The 17,937-nt window shown below is 44.1% G+C and overlaps 1 protein-coding gene across 5 annotated transcripts; it reads left to right on the forward strand.

Moving 5' to 3' along the window:
• The first annotated feature begins 414 nt into the window (after positions 1 to 414).
• Positions 415 to 17,395, forward strand: PPP1R7 (protein phosphatase 1 regulatory subunit 7). Of its 5 annotated transcripts, none has more exons than XM_080349789.1 (11): positions 426 to 492; positions 1,170 to 1,247; positions 1,415 to 1,537; positions 5,696 to 5,751; positions 6,726 to 6,791; positions 7,385 to 7,515; positions 8,333 to 8,495; positions 11,940 to 12,056; positions 13,610 to 13,714; positions 14,629 to 14,715; positions 17,006 to 17,395. In XM_080349789.1, the coding sequence occupies exons 2-11, from the start codon at positions 1,205 to 1,207 to the stop codon at positions 17,180 to 17,182; spliced, it is 1,068 nt and encodes a 355-aa protein (XP_080205915.1). In that variant the 5' UTR covers positions 426 to 492; positions 1,170 to 1,204; the 3' UTR covers positions 17,183 to 17,395. The 5 variants fall into 5 exon arrangements, with proteins under 5 accessions (XP_080205917.1, XP_080205919.1, XP_080205915.1 ...); XM_080349792.1 differs by having other exon boundaries at positions 1,415 to 1,522; XM_080349791.1 differs by lacking the exon at positions 1,170 to 1,247 and having other exon boundaries at positions 415 to 492.
• The last annotated feature ends 542 nt before the right edge of the window (positions 17,396 to 17,937 follow it).

Here is a 17,937-nt window from a genome sequence, read left to right on the forward strand (position 1 = left end):
GCCACTACACACGGTACCTGCTTCGAGCCGCCGGCCCCAGCCGGTGTGCCCCAGGTGCCCCTCTCCGGAGGTGAGGGCTGCAGGTGGGACGCCCCTCAGCAGGATGACGGGTATTCTCCGAGGAATTTGTAGGAGGAAAGACGAGGCCAGAAGCAACTCGTAACGCCTCAGCCGCGAGGCGCTGGCGGGAAGGCAACAGGTTCCCCACCGCTGCAGCAGCGCCCGGCACCACAGCGGTTCCCGCCCCGCCGCAGGGAACTACAGCTCCCAGAAGGCCGCAAGGCTGACGCCGCTGCGCATGCGTGCGAGTCGCCAGGGTGCTGCCCCACCCCCTTGGCGCAGAACCTGTAGGTGTGATTGGCTGGGCCGTGTCACCAGCTGTGGGCTCTGATTAGCTGAGACGACAGCTGAGGCCGTTTCCGGAAGTGGCTGGTGGGAAGAGAAGCAATATGGCGGCGGGGAGCGGAGAGGGGCCGCAGGAGATGATGGATGGTGAGCGTCCACCGGGAGCCGGCACGGCCGCTGGATGGGTCGGGACGGCTCGTCTCTCCGCTCGAGAACCGCCGCTCGCGCACCAGCGGTCGGTGGGGCGACTGCCGGCTTTGTGGGCCATCCGCGGCCGCGCAGCCCCCGGGTGTCCCCCCGGGGGAAGCGGAGCCCTGGCCGGGGGAGCTGGGGGTGTTACTGGGCCATGGCGTGATGTCTTCACCCTCCCCGGGGACTTCACGCGTGAGAGGTGAAAGAAGTGGGTTTGTGGAGATCACGGCGAGGCAGAAAGTAAAGATGATGAGAAAGAAATCCCTTGGCATGGCATTGCTTTCCCTCAGCGACCCGTGCAATCGGAGCAAATGCTAAAGGGGGGCCGAGGACCAGTGAGGAGCTTCAGGTCCCCAGGGTCGGGATGGCCACTGGAGTTGTGGCTGGGGAAACCCTGAAGGGAACTCACAGGTTGTGCTGGGGAGACGATTGTTTTTATCTGCAGGGATTTCTTTTTTTTTTTTTTTAATAATGCCTTCACTTCTTTGTGTCATTGGTACTATTGTACATGATACCGATTTTTTTTTTTTTTTTTTTTTCTGAAAGCTTTTAAAATGTAATAGTTCTAATTCCATCTCCGTAATCTTTGGAATTGCACTTCATTGATCTAAGAAATTTCCTTTTTCCTCCAGTCTTCTTCCCAGATTGTTGATTTTAGGAAGATGTGATGGGAGGAAAAAGTGCATCCAAAATCAAAGTAGAAACAAGGGGTAAGAGGCCTTTTATTTAAGACTAAACCTTTAATTTAGCTAACTTAGGATTTTTACTAACTGCATAGTGCTATATGTGAATCCTGGTTATTATGTCTGCTTGCTACTTCTTCCCCCCACCCTACTGCTGAAAATAGCCTAATTCTGCTATTATGTCTCTTATGCAGTTGATAAGCGGATTGAATCGGAGGAATCAGGAGATGAAGAAGCGAAGAAGCAAGCGATTCGCTTAGTAACAGATCTCAGTCAGCAGAGCCTGCGAGACGAGCAGAATGGTGAGAACGCCGCAGGTACCTTCCCAGCCTCGGTGATCGCGTTAGGAAGTCTCGTCTCACCACGTTGGCATATGTGTGTTTCTCCTTTGTGTTTCTTGTGGCTACGTGATGCTTGTATCTGTGGTAGTGAGCAATGTGAATCAGCTCTCGAGCAATCTTATTTAAAAATAAATAAGTGATAGTGTTATCATTGCTAAAATAAAGCTGCCTTCTTTTTGTGGATCTGCTGATATTAGACCTTTGGTTTTTTTCTTATTTATCCCTCCACATTTCTCTTTGAAATAATTAACATCGAAATGCAAGACACCTTTATTGATACTTTTTGTGTGTGTGGAAAAGCAGTGACTTTCTGTGGAAAGATGCTGGAAATATTAATTAGAAATAAACACAAACAGCTCTTCAGAATGCTGCTTTAGTGTATGTAGTTTTTTACCTAAAGTGTTGCCAGATTACATTGGAAAGCAAAGACAACTATTTCTAGATAGACTGAAGAAAGCTTTCAATTTTATTTTTTTTTATTTAAAAATTCTAAGATATATCAAAACTGTATCTGTTTGGATCCTCTTGACTTTACATTTTTGCTCTTATTTTTACTGTTTGTTTTAGAACATTGGGTAGAAATGTTGACGGTGGTTTTTAAGCCTGTGCATGTCAGGTGGAGGGGTTTGCTTAGAATTTGTCGAAGCGGATAGCTGTATGTGATCTGGGCTTCTGGTGCTCACTAACTAATCTGAGGTGTACTGACATCTTTTGGGTAGAGATGTTCATGTGATTATTACTTGTCTGGAAATAGAAGTGAACTAATACAGCAAATTTTCTGCAGCAAATTTTAATCCGTTGTGGCTGTGCATCTGCTTAATTAGAATTTGTGAAAATATTTGCCAAACTAGTAAATAATTGTGAGAATTTAAAATCTCATCTTCTGACTATAAATGAACTCCATCTAGGAATAATTCATTGTTGAGCATAAAAACCCAAGCCTATATATTAATTAAAAGCTACTGCAGTGATGTCTGCAGAAGTATGAACACACACCTCACCAACCATGTGTCTCAAGCCCAAGGCCATGTGATCCACACGTGTTGTCACTCAGTTTGCCTTTGTGTCCCTGTAGCAGTGGGTGTTCATTTGGCTGACATAGTTTGTGTGTTTGAGGTTATATTTTGTATGTTGTTCCCCTGGGAACTTTTAACATTACGGAAAATACTTCAAGTGACACCCTTTTATTCTGATGAAAGCAAGAAAAACACATCCAGATTTGGTGGCTGAATTACATTGGATGCTATTTAATGTCATGTCTGTATCATTACATTTTCTTCTTCCAAACCATTAGGATTCAGAAAACCAATCAGAGGAATACTTTTGGAACATTTGAGTTCATTTCCACAGCCAGCTTTTGAGTTTCTCAGCTGAAAGGCAAATGAAGAGTTTTCCACCATTTTTTTTTTTCTCAGGAAAGATGTAAATAGAGCTCAAGCTGCTGAAATTTCAAATTCATCGTTTAGCTAATTCTCTGAGGAATAGCGCTTCTGTTTAGAAAGCTTACAGCTTAGTTATTTAGTCTATTTTTCATGCATATGCAGTTAAAAAGTGTAATTAGGTTTCTAGTTGCTTGAAGTGCGTGTAGTACTGTGAGCTTAAGTAACTGTAATTCCTGTTCTGTACTGTGGAATTTGGGTTTCCTGAATGTCGTATTTTTTCCTTCATCTGCAAAACTGTGTAGCTGATAGGCATGGGCTACACAAAAAATCACTGAAGTGACTTCACTGCCAGAGCACAATGTGTTTTCCCCTTGAGAAACCCACTGCATTAAAAGTTGTGAACTGAAGTGCTGTTTGCATACATGTGTGCAAGTGAAACTGCAGTTCTGTTTGTAAAGTGATTGTAAAAGTGTCAGTTTAGGATGGTTTATGTCCGCTTAGTTTGTAAATAAAACAATGGTTGACAATTCATAGGCCTGTAAATTTGCTAGGGCAATTTTTGTTTATTTTCCTTGAGAGAAAATATACTTTAACATTTTCATGCCAGTACTGATTTATCAGCGTGTCTCAGACTGCTGTATTGAGAGTGTTGTATACGGAGTACTTAAACTTTATGAGATTTGGCTTTATCACATAAATGCTAGTGCCTCTGTGTTCAGTTTTAAATTACTTTTATTTCTGTTAATTCAGTACACCTACCCTGTGTGATTTGGGTTTGCGCCTTTGGACTCGTGTGCCTTTTCCCCACACTGGCTCTGCCAGGACTGCTCACTCGATCACTGGCAAAAATACGAGGAGGGGATGTTGATGTTCTTGTATTGATGAAGGTCTCTCACTCTGAGCTACCCTTTGACAGACCCCGGAGTATTTAACACATTACCGAAAACTAATATGTATAAATGGTCTGTCATGGGTGCTGTGACCGCATAGAGAAACCTGCCAGCCAAACAAGGATTTTTTTGACTTAAACATCTTTGTTTGAAGATTTTTATTTATTTTTTTTTTTACTAAGTGCATGACTGACTTTACTGTTGGACAACTTTAAAGTCTCAAAAGGAGAAGTTCCTTTCCCATGAGCACTAACTTACTGCCAGTACAACTTAATACAAGGGCAACAGTTTGGGGTTTTAATGTGATTATCTCGAATAACTGTTGTTCCAAACTTGGGCTGCGTTCCTGTTGGCTGTTAAATTCAGCTAGGGTGCTTGTTTGGCCTGGAGCGCTTTGCGTTGGCAGCACTTTGGCCTCTAAAATAGGTCAAAGAGATGCAGCCTTGATAGCAGCAGAGTAGGGTATCACACTGCTGTGCTGAAGCGCATAGCTCCTGATCTGGAAGAAAAATAAGAGTATTCAAGTATTGCCCACTGCTAAAATACTGACAGGTACATGTGTGCCTGTCGGTTTTGGTGGCATTTCTATACCGTTGTGCAATGTCACCAAGCCAACAGCTCATTTCACACCCCCAAAAATAAAATGTATGCTTGTGGCTAATTAATGCTATAAGGAATATTAAAAGATGAGGGACAGAGGATTGCTTTTCAGTCTTAACGTCCATGAGTCTGTGCAGTTAGAGCAGCAGCCCAAATACAGCAAGGTCAACGATGGTGTGTGTAGCTATAAAAACCTTGGAGTTTGATGGCAGTATTAAAAACTGCAGTGCTTGTGCTGTCTGCTCTTGCAGTACTGCTTACAATGCCAAGCATCAGTAGGAAAAACACTAATCGTAGGGGATATTTGGCATTTATAAGCATGTTGTGACTGTGCTGGGCTACAAAAATAGTCATTTCTTCTGGGTTAACAGCATAAGCTTGCAGGATTTAATGCAAAGCCTTTGGGATTTAACTAATTGAAGTTCCTTGGGTATTTTTTGGTAGTACATTCAGAAGCTACTCACATGAGATAGAGTTTGCATGTTGAATGTCTGTCTTGCAAGTTGAATTAGACTTTCTGTGGCAATTGATGCAACCAGCACACCATCCTTCAACAAATGGGAGTTGAGTATGAATTATTCAGCGTGAATTTATCCAGTAAGCTTCACTCCCTCATGTGCTGTGACAGAAGCACAGCAAATGTTGGGCTGTCTTCCAGAGTATAAAGGCATTTCCCAAGAAAATGTATGCAGTGTGATAAACAATGTTTTTAGCGTATTGGTGAGTTCAGTCAAACCAAAGAAGGGAGATCCAGACAGCAGTGCGCACAACATTGACAGAAAGTGCCAGTGTTTATGAACGAAAAACTGAAGGGTGGGATTGCTGAGGTGCTTAGTCATTGCTGATGCTACCCCTAGACAGTTTAGATTCCCACCTGGCAACGTTGGTTTAGGTTGTTGGAGGAGCAGACACTTTGGGTGGTGTGTCTGTGGAGGGATCATGGCCCTGAGTGTAAGGAAAAGGAATCCTACCCAGAGCAGTCTTAAGCCAGCATTAGTCAGCGCAACACAGGCAGGCTGGGGATGGGGCTGTTCTTTCTGTCATTTGCAACTAGGCACGGAATTCTGTTGTTAAGAACGCTTTTTTTCACAACTTGTCGTGATGAAAGCTAAGTAGCTGAAGTGTATTTTTAAAGCAGCAAGCTATCTGAACTGTGTGTCTCATGTTTTTCCCCCATATTGTCTCTCTGGGTGTCAGCCGCTGTAATCGTGCCATTCGCTGTCAGGTAGCAGAAGTTTATAATGTATTTGCTTCTCCTGCAGGAGATGCAGAGACGCCGGTGGACATGGAGACTATTAGCCTGGACCCAGAAGCTGAGGTAAAGCCAGGTTTTTGTCCTTATAGGCTTTATACAGCAGCGAGAAAAGGTGGGCAAAGGCAAGCATTGAAACCTGGTTAAAGATCTGATCGTTCTAAAGGTGCTGGCTACTATGATCCTACCTGCAATTGATTGAGAGCCTTTAGATGAGGAATAGATGTGTTTTATTCTTGATATGTTTTGTTACTAATTTAGAAATTCCAGTTAAGCCTCGAGACACTGAAAGTGGGGCTATGCTGCAAGCATTATATACGGGCTGTCAGCTTTTGTAGAATATAAAGATATGAACAGAACCAATGGCTGCTGTCAGACCTGTGATTTGTAATTGGTGTGGCTGCTTAACCAGCCTCGTGCCTTGACATCAGCAGCCTCAGAGCCTGGTAGCTGGAGAGTTTTTGAGCTTGGGTGGTCAAGTGCTTTATTTCTCTTTGATTGCCTGACCCACAAAACTGGAACATCTGGGGCTGGATGGCACAGATGTGAAGTACATCAGGTGATTGCCAGTGCAGAATTAATGTTCATGAAACCACCAGATTATTTGAACTCTCAGTGGTTCCTGTTCACCTGAGGCCTGGAACTGGAAATAGCATAGTGTGTTCCAGTAAAGCCCTAGCAAAGTAGCTAAGAGAATTTTGTACAACACTGAATTCATACTGGACGTCAGAATTTGTCTGTCTTGGTAAATTCAGAATTTACTGCAACAGTTTTCTGATTGTGGTGAAACAATGCTCAGAGTCAGGGAAGGGCTGTTGCCTTTTCACAGATATTGTGTTTGCGGCAAGCAAGCTTGGGTCACGTGATTCGCCTGTGGTGATAAAATCGTATACCAAATGTGATTTTCACAAGCTCTTTGAAGAGAAGTTTTAAGGAACTACGCATTTTATAAGACTATAATTCTACTTAGAACAAAGTACCAGGTTGGTCTTCGAAAAATGTCTTGAAACAACTACTGAGTCTCTCCATTTCTCTTTCAGGATGTTGACTTGAATCATTTTCGAATTGGGAAGATTGAAGGATTTGAGGTGCTCAAGAAAGTGAAGGTAACAGTCCCAAGGAGCAGAGAATGCCTCCTTGGAGCAGGAGATTGTGCATGTCTGACCTGTAAGAGTCTTTTTTAATGGAGATTTTAACAAGGTCACTTCATGTTTAACTGAAGTAGGCAGTATTGACCATTGGTCAAGGGGTAATAAAAGTCTTGCAGCTTTACAAGTTGGTTTTGGAAGTGGATGAGAGACAACACATCAGGGCTTATCCTAAGAGATACATTCTGTACTTGCACAGCAGGCTTGACAGAGAATAACGTCGATTGGAAAGGACCTCTGGAGGTCTCCAGTAAACCCCTGCGCAAAGCAGGTCCAGTTAGAGCATGTTGCTTGAGGCCGCCTGCAGTCAAGCTCATGAGTATTTCCAAGCATGGAGATTACGTAGCTTCTCTGGCTTGCTGTTCTAGTGTCTGACCATCTTTGTGGTAAAAAGACTTCCTTCTGTAGAGTTGGAATAAAACAAGGCAAGATTCTATTTAAAACAAACAAAGAAAAACTTAACGGGGAAAAAAACCCAAAGCAAAAGGCATGATGTGCTGTCATTCATATCCATTTTCCTCTTTGTTTTTAAACTTTTCCCCAACTATTAGACTCTATGTCTCCGTCAGAATTTGATTAAACGCATTGAGAACCTGGAGCAATTGCAGACCTTGCGGGAACTGGATCTCTATGACAATCAAATTCGGAAGATCGAAAATTTGGAGTCTCTGGTGGAACTTGAGTGAGTCCAGGGGAATCACCAGGATGAGGTTGCGGGTGGTTTGCTGCTCACTGAGTTACTCATGCTTTGCTTACTCTGGTATTTATCACCTAGGCCTTTCTTATCATTCATTTGGGTGGTCTGTGGAGGATGATGTCTGTTCTCCATTGGTATTTAACCTGTGCTGTAAACTGGGACAGTCAGCTGGAAATGAAATGCGTGCAGTATAATGCAGCAAGAGCGACAGGCAGCTTCCGTGCAGATGCAGAAGCGCTCAGACACCCCTTGCTCTTGGCAGTGGGAGCTCCATGTAACAGGTTTTTATTCCTGCAAAAAATTATAAGATTTGAGGTGAGAGTAGGACTTTTTTGGGAGGGTGTTAGGGAAGGAGTGAGGCTCTTCCCAGTACTGGGCACTTGTCTGTGATGGCTCGCAGAGATGCATTACAAAACGGTTCCCACTGAGGCAGGAAGGAACTGACCTGCTTCCCACAGTCACGTCTCGTAGGCATGTACCTTTCCCAGGGAATGTGCAGCACTGAAGTTTGCCTTTCTCCCCTAGCGACGGCTCCACGGCTGGCCAACACCATGGCTATCTTCTGCATGCAACAGATTTTTCATTTTATTTTCCCCGCCTGACAGGCCATAGAATGATTTTGAAAGTTGTATTTGTTGTCATTTCTGATAAGAAGAAATGGCACTTATGACTCTAGCTTCAAGGCCTAGCAGAGTGGCTGATCTCTGCAGATAGCGAGGTTCCCCACCAATTTCCAAATGCCTTTTCCAGAATCATCCGTGCCTGGTGGACTGAAGAGACCTTTTCTTTTGTTTTACCTCAGGATCCTGGACATCTCCTTTAACGTTCTGCGACACATTGAAGGACTAGATCGGCTTATCCAACTTAAAAAACTCTTCCTTGTCAACAACAAAATCAGCAAAATTGAGAATTTGAGCAAGTTGCAGATGCTACAGATGTTAGAGTTGGGATCCAATCGGATTCGGGTAGGCTTGCTCTACAAGATGTTAGCTGGAGAGCTTTTTGCTCTCTGGTTTGGGATTAGCCTTTTCTGGAAGTGTGCTTCATTGACTTTTACTTGCAATTTTGTTTTAATCATTGTAGCCATTTACTGTGTAATTGCTTATTGCTGTTCATGCTGGATCCTTTAATTGTATATGCATGTAGTGCCTGGCTACTAAATTACTTTTTAGACATTTCTCTCTTCAGTGAACTCCTGCATCCACTGTGTGTTGCCTTTTGCAGATGATGGTTTTGTCCTGCTACAGAGCCAAGCCTATCAAAAGTAGATATTGCTGTTTTCTCTTTGCGTTCCTAGGGACTGTGTCGATAAAACCTATTGAATGCAAATTTAGTTCTAGTTTGATTTGTATATGTAATTGATAACCTGCTGCATCAGTCAGTCTCACTCAGGAAAAATATTTTCTTGAGACTTTGCCCTGAAATGCCTCAAAAACTGATACTGTACTGCTGATAACTTTTTTTTTATTGTGCAGTTTGTGACCTCTTCAATTTATGTCATTTAAAATCTATGCCACTTAAAGGAAAGCAGTTCTGGGTAGTCTCTGCTGTCCTTTAGGTATGCTTTTCTGCATTTTGCCCAGTTTATTAAGAGAACTGGTGAAAGATGACACAAAAGACCCGCAACATGCAAAGTAAACTCTGACTTTTTTTAGAGGCTTTTTCCAATCATATACATTTTAGAAAATCCTTGTTACAGGTGAGTGCATTGCAACCTGAATGTTGCCTAAGTTTGCCCTCCCCATTTACGATCTCTGAAAAATTACTTGTGCTGAAAGAGCAAAGTAGGAAAATAGCTGTTGGTCCTCTGTATTTCAAGCCTTGTGGAAGCACAGTTCTCTTTTCTAGAAAGGAGGAAGCTTCAGCTATTATAAACAGCCTTTTACAGCAGAAATGCTGCTGCTTTTATGAACGGCAAAAATTTTATTACGCTCCTAAAACTAAACTGGACAGACTTCTTTCCCATCTGAATGAATTTCTACGTTGGAAATGAAATTACTTAGGGGAATAAATCTGAAGTGTGAGAACATCAGTCAGACCAGATCAGGAATGATCAGGAACCCTGGAGTCTGTGTAGGTTGGAGGAACCCGCCTTAGAGGGATGCACTTTCCTTTATTCGGAAACGTAACAGGCTGAGCACACTGATCCTGACATTTTAAAAGCTGGGTTGAGCAAAACTGTTCTGTATTCTGTAGCTGAGCATCATTACCTCGTGCAAAAAAAAATCCAGCTAGATTTCTGAATTTATACTTAGGCGGTTCATTTGTCATGTTGTCAAGCCAAAGAATATCATTTAAACAATGAGGTTAGATTTATTTTACATGTGTTTTCTCAGTGTTCAGCCTGAGCTTATCATCAGAACAGAACAACCAAAAAACCCAGAGTTATCACTATATGGGTAACACAAGCTTCTTAAATTACTTCATTTTTAGTATGTTTTTCTTTTTTTCCTGTTGGTCTGTTAATTCTGTTCTGGCTTCTTCCAACTGCACTGCTCTGTGCTTTGAGTTGCTTTACTGGAGTGAGTAACCTGTGCCTGGCCTAGGCACAAAGACACACATCTGGTTATTTGGGGGCGGCCAGAGCTCTGTTTGTAGCTTTGTCGGCAGGGCGGCCCAGCCGTGTGCTGTGCAGGTCGGGGTGTGCTGAACCCCTCGCTGTGCGCGCTGTCCAGGCAGCGTTCTGGGCTCCGGGACGCCGCGTGTGCTCACCTCCTGTGTGTTAAAGCTTCTGCTGTCATGCTGGCTTACTCCTTTTGCTGCACATACCCTGGAGTCTGTCATGACTTACTAATCACTTGTAGTTCTGTTCCTTTTCTACAAATGGTGGGGAAGCAGAACTATGCTTGAAATGATGCATTTTTATGCTTTTTTCCCAAAGTTGGACTGAGGCATCTATAAGGCAAGAACTTCTTTATTTCTTGTGGGGCTTTTTTTTTCCCCTCATGTCCATCCATTTCATGCTCTCACTTCAGCGTGACTTTTTTATAGCTTTAAGTAGGTTTTTTTCCCTGATTATTTCTTCTCCGTATTCTTAGAGTCACATGTATTTCCTCCTCAGGGCTAGTGGAGCTGCCAACGAGCAACAAATCTATTATTTTCTTGCTAGGTCAGAACAGGGGTAAGTCCCACAGGCTCAAAGAAGAGTGAATCCAAATATGAGCTGATGCTGAATCTGTTGGCAATTGTGGGATGGAGATTGAGAAGCTTCTTTCCTTTCCAGAGTGTATCTATAAATTCATGTTGTGTGTGGTTGTGTCCGTCTTCCTCTTCCTTTATACACACACGCACACACAGAGTAATCTAAGTGGTGCTAGGACTGTCTCACCAGCACTGCTGGTCTCTGAAACTCTGCCAGGCAAGAAGGATGTGGAAAAGGTGAGATGTCACAAGGTACTTGAGCACAAATTCACAGCTGTGTGTGTATCTATATCATCTCTATCTTTATTAACTGTTCTTCTGTGAGCTGAAGTCTGTTTTTAAAATTCTTGTCTCTTTTAACAGCACCTCTTTTTTTAATTTAGAGACTTTCCTCTGAAAAAAACAAAACCAAAAAAACCCAAAAACCGCATTGTTTTCTTTCTTTCTGTTTCCAGGAGTCTTTTCTAAGCCCACCCTTTTCCCATTTTTTTCCCTTTTTTCTCTCTTCTGTTTATGCTTTCTGATGCCCCTTCCTTTGTAAATAAAGAATATGGTTCTTGATGCATCACAGAAATCTTTATTTTCTGCCACTGAAGACTGAGCTCAGGACCTAGACTGGTATAGCGTTATATGTTCTGCCAGTTGCATGTATATTTAAAACATGTACATCACTTAAATTAGTGTCTGTGTGTTCTACCAGTAGCGTGAATATATAGCCAATAGCTAAATATGTTAACACACACCTCCATGAAACAGTTAACCTTGCTTATGACAGAGAAACTGTTGTGCAGAGAAGCTGAATAGGTTGTCTCTGGCTGTGTTATGTAGTCACAGAATTTAAAAATTATGTTTTCTCCTCCCAGATTCTCTTGCCATTCACTAGTGACATGCTTTTTCTTGCTTCACAAATGAGTATCTCCTGCCTTGGATATACCTCATGGCCCAGGAAATGTTGTATTCAGTGCTCCCTGAGCATTTTCATTCTCTGCTCTTGCCTTCTGGATTGTGGAGGCAACAGCCGGGACAGAGTGATGTGACCCTTGCTGAAAATTGGTGAATGGGATTGCCACAAGCCAGCTGTCACACAGGGCCACTGTCACTGCACAGAGTCCTGCGCTCGTTCTGCCCTTGGGTCAGAAGGGAGCCCCTACCTTGTGGGCACTTTGTGTGCTGGTGTTAGCAGGCTTGTGTTTCTCAGGAGTGCAGCTATAAAAAGGTTGGAGTTTTGCGTCACAGCAATAACAGAGTCTCCTGTGATCCTTTTGCAGGTAATTGAAAACATCGACACCTTGGCTCATCTTGACAGTCTGTTCCTTGGAAAGAATAAAATCACCAAGCTCCAGAATTTGGATGCGCTGACAAACTTGACTGTGCTCAGCATACAGGTACTGGTTCTGCTTTGTACTGTTGAGTTTTGAACAGCCTTGGTTACATGAACCACCTTGTAATTCATTATAGGCTCTTCTGAATTAGCAGGTCTTCAGTGTTTGAGTCGAGCTCCTGTACGGGAAGAAAGTGTAATGCTGTCTGTGCTGTCTTTTCTCATCCTTCCATACTAAAGGAGATTGACAGACACTGTTAAAATGATAAAACAAATGTTGAAGAGAGAACAGGAAATTAATGTTATCCCAAATTTCCTTCCTGAAATGTTGTTTTCTAATATACTACAGTAACATCAAATGAGTTATGCCAGGGAAGTTGTTACAATGGCAGTGGGCTCAGTATCATTGCCTTCTTCCTGAAGAGGGAAGAAATAAAACAGTGTGGTCAGCAGGACAAGGGCAGTGATCCTTCCCCTGTGCTCTGCATTGATGAGGCCACACCTGGAGTATTGTGTTCAGTTCTGGGCCCCTCAGTTCAGGAAAGACATTGAAGTGCTGGAGCGGGTCCAGAGAAGAGCAACAGGACTGGTGAAGGGACTTGAACACAGGACCTCTGGGGAGAGGCTGAGGGAGCTGGGCTTGATTAGTCTGGAGAAGAGGAGGCTCAGAGGTGACCTCATCACTCTCTATAACTACCTGAAGGGCAGTTCTAGCCAGGGGGGGATTGGTCTCTTCTCCCAGGCAGTCAGCAATAGGACAAGGGGCCATGGGCTTCAACTCTGCCAGGGGAAATTTAGGCTGGATATTAGAAAGAAATTCTTTGCAGAGAGAGTGGTCAGGCATTGGAATGGCTGCCCAGGGAGGTGGTGGACTCGCCATCCCTGGAGGTTTTTAAACTGAGATTGGACATGGCACTTAGTCCCATGATCTAATAAACGGACTGGAGTTGGACCAAGGGTTGGACTCGATGATCTCTGAGGTCTTTTCCAGCCTAGTCGATTCTGTGATTCTGTGAAATGTGAACAAGCCTGTGCTAAATGAAATTCATCCTAAATGAGCTATGGAGAGTTTCTTCCTTTTTAAAAACTGGAATAAATGATACTGAACTGATTTCTGTAATTGAGTCTCCTCATCCATATGACAACACTAGTGCATTCTAAAATCTCTCATAACTGTCAGTAGGAAAGTCATGCTTGCTATGTTTTGTAGTACCTGTATGCATCATTATTCTGTAGGACATACAGAATTACATATCACAGAATGTATTTGGACTCAAGTGCTGTAACTTCCCTTCTGCCCGTTCCATTAAGAAACCTATACAATCAATGCTATTAATGTATAGGCATGTTGTTTCCAAACACACCAAGTGGAAAACTGTCAAGCTACAACTTTTGATGGGAAGGTCAGAGTCTGATTCTTCCAAACTTTGGCTCCCATGGAACTTCCTTGAGTGTCGGTGGTACAGAGATCAGACAAGCTGAGCTCATAAGATCAGTGTGGACCCAAGCAGACTGGTTCCGCTTCCCATCCATGTTTCAGAGAAATGGTTTTTCTCCAGTAACACACTTGGGCTTTGGTTTGTTTAGAGTAGACTTAAACCACTGTTCTGCTTTCAGAATAACCGTCTGACCAAGATTGAGGGGCTGCAGAGCTTGGTGAATTTGCGTGAGTTGTACCTCAGCCACAACGGCATCGAAGTCATCGAGGGACTGGAGAACAATGTGAGCAGGTTCTTGCTGACTGTGTGACGGAGTTGTTGCCCTAAGCTGCTCCCGTTAGTGCTTTTCTGGAAACCGTTGTTCCTCAGCTTCCCCAGTTACATGTGGGGTCCTGAGTCTTTTGAAAAGACTGCGAAGATCTTGAGTTAAAATATATTGCGTGGGTGAAACTCCTCCACATCTTCTGGAGTAGAATTGTTTGCATGACCTGGGGGGTGAAGCACAAGACGCAGTTAACGCAGCAGCCTGGCTGATTCTCAGCAATGGGAAGACTGATGGCCACAGCTGGCTGTCCCTGCCACAGCCTACCAGACAGGGCTTGGTAGATAACCTTTTCAATAGGACAACAACTGGAGCTGGAGTAGGAGACAAGTGTGGCACATGGCTTGCCTTCATGTTAGTATACATTTCTGGACAGGGCTGGTGTCACAGAAGCCTGTAGTGTTTTCTTCCTCACCCAGCAGTAGATGACATTGTTAGTGAGCAGAAACAATCTGGAACTTGGCTGTGTGCAAGACAGAAAAAAACTTTTTCCTAAAACTGTGTAGTTTCCTGCTGCAAAAAGCTTGTGCAACTCTGCTGCTTGAGAGGACACTTACAACCTGATTTTTAATGGATTCCTCTTCTTAATCTACTCTTAGGAAAGCTCACTTTTTGAGAGCCCTTGGCTGGCAGTTGCCATCCAGCCAGTAATTGCTTTCATTTTTGTCACATGGCTTCTGGGAGGTCAGTAACCCCACTTAATGAAAAACGGTCTTCCTCGCTATATTTAGGCAGTGAGAGCTCTTGTGCTGTGTGTAAGCAGCTGGCAATAATGTGTCTTTGCTTCTGACAGTTTCCAGCTCTGGGCCTGAAAAAAGCGGGACAGGGAAGATGAAACAAAGTCCAGTCTAATGTTCTTGTGTTTGCTTGTCTAGAACAAACTCACAATGCTGGACATTGCATCCAACAGAATCAAGAAGATTGAAAATATCAATCACCTAACAGAGCTGCAGGAGTTTTGGGTAAGTGCTGACTGGAGCTGTTCCCTGAAATACCTGTATACCAGTGAAAGAAACCCTTCTGATGGAGAGCAGGGGAGGGTGGTGTGCTGGAATGGCTTGGAGTAAACTCTTGTTCTGGTGACCAGCTTTAAGATCTTGATGGTCTGTATGCATAGAGTATGACAGTTTCCCCAAGGGAAAGAGCTGAGCTTAATTTTTTTTTTTTTGCAGGGCTCTGCTTAGTGTTAACAAAGCTGTCTCTGCCTAGAAAATAAGCCTTCATGCTCGTGATAGTTATGAAACAGCCCTGCTGTGTCCTATTTTTGCAGATCTCGTCTTTCTTTAAGTGAGCGTGACAATGTAATGAGGGAAGCTGATATCTCACCACTGCACTGGAACACAGAATCTGCTCAGGGCAGAGTCGCTATGTTCGTGTTGTTAGACATGGAGAAAAGGAAGCCATCTACTGGCTTACTTTCATTCCTATGAAGCAGATAACTGCTTAGGGTTGCTTCTCTTTCTTTCTGGCACCCTAAATAGGTAAACCCTTTGCTATTTCTAAGTCTGGTCAGGAAAAATGCAGCGATACGCCCTCCTGAACCATCAGTGCCCTGCCACGTGGGAGGGAGGTGTGTACAAATCTGCTCACGTTTGGGGGGAAAAAGCAGCAGGTGTTCATGGGTTGCCAGGGGCTTTAGCTCTTGTAGAGTTTCTGCATGTCAAGGCTGAGAATAAGAGCTGTGCTGCTTAATATCCGTCATTTGGAGTTCGGTTATTTAAACTCTTGGGATAAAAGGAGTGGGAAGCAGCTGCAAATGAAACCAAGCTAGATCCTGGAGTCGAGCCTGCTTGGACCATTTTCCTCATCTTGCAGTGTAGCTTGCAGGCAGATAGTGTTATTATCTGGCCAGGCCTATTCCATAATGAACTCGTTAAATAACAGGAGCTGAGAAGCCCGTTTAATGGGGGCATCTTCTGGGTGGTAAAAATGAGCCGGTGCAGCGTGGCTGGTGTGGGACCTGTTGTGATCCTTTGCAGTTTCCTCTCGTCCCTCTCTGCTGTTGCTCTGCTGATAGAGGGCCTTGCACAGCTGTTTCCACTTGTGTGATTATAGAAATAAAGGGGTGATCCTAACCTCATTGGACTTCTTTGCAAAAACACTAGTGTGTTTAAAGAGTCCTTTGTCAAAGCAGAGCACTGGACAGGATCTGTTAGCTGAACCCAGAAAATGCCCTCCTGGCTTTTTTTCCCACTTTAACACTGTTTTTTAAAAACGGTACTTTTTGATAAGGAGCTGGGCAGATTTTTTTTTCTGATGTGAATGAGTGTTGCATCTGCTGATGTATATTTTTTTCACTGCCTGTATTGTTGAAGCCACATAACAAAGTCCTTTAACACCTTAAGGAGGCAGAATTTCACATCCTAGATGCTGTGGGAATCTTGTAGCGCTTTCCCCAGTGGAGGGACTGGGACATCTGATGGCCAAGGGAGTTGCGTGGAGTAACGCTGTGGTGAGCTGTAGCAGAATGGAAGAGCTAGCAGGTTTTCTTTGGAGTTTCCAGTTTCCAGTGGGTGCCTGATGCAAGGAGGAGCAGTTGTTGAGGGGGGCCAGAACCAATCCATTGTTTTTTTTAAGGGTGGCGTTGCTGCCTCTGTATCCAAAAGCAAAGGGTGGCTGACGGCACTGGGCCACCTTGTGTACTTTGCTTCCTTGCCCAGCAGTGGGAGCATTCATCCCCTTGCACAGGGATTCCTTTGCACTCCTGCGCTGGCAGGAGAGGCTGAATCACAGTGCTTGGCGCTTTCTCTAGAGTGCAGAAGCAGTTTTCTGGAGGGAGCGATGTCACTTTTCACATCAGCTTGGCACCTATTTTTAATGTTTTGTGGAAAGTTGTGAAAGTAAAGGTAGATGTCACAGGGGAAGAAAGTCTTGATGTAAAGATTTCCAACCCTTAAATGAACAGCATATGGGCTGTGACACTGTATAAAGACACTGTCCCACTGCCTTACTGGGCCTTTCCCAGCGTACTGCTCGGGCTGGTTATGATGGCTGAAGGGTGAAGCATTTGACTCTTGTGGGGAAGCTGGAAACAGTGAGGGCTGGGGTGTGAGACAGGACAGCGCGTCTCAGAGGTTACAGGGGGAGAAGGATCATGTAGGCAGGGTCGTCTTATATGCCCATGAAGACTGTACAGCACTTTTGCCCCTGGGTGTTATAATCCTGAGCAGCGTTGATGTGGCTGGGCTCCTGCTAAGCAGGTGTAACTTGGGAGTGTCTGTTTGGGTGAGCGTGCCTGTGTGTGCTCTGCAGATGAACGATAACCTCGTGGAGAGCTGGAGCGACCTGGACGAGCTGAAAGGAGCGAAGAACTTGGAAACTGTCTATCTGGAGCGAAACCCCTTGCAGAAGGATCCTCAGTACCGGCGCAAAATCATGCTGGCCCTCCCGACTGTCCGGCAGATTGATGCCACGTTTGTTCGATTCTGAATGTCCTGCTGCCCCCTCCTGCCTGCCCTCCTTGGAGAAATGTCCCTGCTGGGTTTTTTATCCACTTACCACTCCCCAGGTCTTCAGTACACTGACAGTTGCAGTGCAAATGGTCAACAAAAAGCACTGAATACCAGATCTTGTGTACAATGCACTCATTGTTTTTGAAATGTTGCTATTATTATTATTATTATTAAATCTTAACACAAGAGACTTCCTTGTGCTTGCATCTGTTATTTATGGGGGAGATTTTGCCAGACAGTGTTTGCAACAGATTGAAGCCACTTGGAGGTGCTTGCTGGCTTTTGTTGACTGTGACACACCCTCAGGTTAGCAACATCCTTGGAAAAATATCCATCTCCAGGTCCAGGCTTGATGGTGATTTGTGAAAATGTGAAAAGACAATGACTGTGATGTGCAGAAGAATTTGAGATGCCCATCCAGGCTATAGAGTATGAGTCAGTGCTAAAGATCTGCTTGTAAAACCTGGGGGTGGGGGAAGCATTAGCCTTCCTGTAGCAATTTTTACTTTTCTTAAACAGCTACAAGCTCGTTAGAGGGTTGAGGACAAACAGCTTGAGATATGAAAGCAGCTTGAGGATGTACGTGCCTGTGTAAACTACCAGCCTTCGTGGAGCCGATGTTAGTCCTTCCATGTGTAAATAATGCTGGTGGGAACTGGAGAAGAGCTGAAAGGGAGTGAGATAAGGGGCTGTGGGTTCCTCTTGAGTAGGCGAGGGGGGCTAGTCCACCCT

This window comes from Nesoenas mayeri (genome assembly GCF_963082525.1).
Source record: "Nesoenas mayeri genome assembly, chromosome: 9".
NCBI classification, from domain to species: Eukaryota; Metazoa; Chordata; class Aves; order Columbiformes; family Columbidae; genus Nesoenas; species Nesoenas mayeri.

Excerpts from the sequence above, each read along its gene's own strand:
- PPP1R7 (XM_080349791.1), top strand. The coding sequence starts at position 450 with ATGGCGGCGGGGAGCGGAGAGGGGCCGCAGGAGATGATGGATG. Across the intron at positions 12,057-13,609 it reads TGACTGTGCTCAGCATACAG|AATAACCGTCTGACCAAGAT; the intron begins GTACTGGTTCTG and ends TTCTGCTTTCAG. Across the intron at positions 13,715-14,628 it reads TCGAGGGACTGGAGAACAAT|AACAAACTCACAATGCTGGA; the intron begins GTGAGCAGGTTC and ends TTGCTTGTCTAG.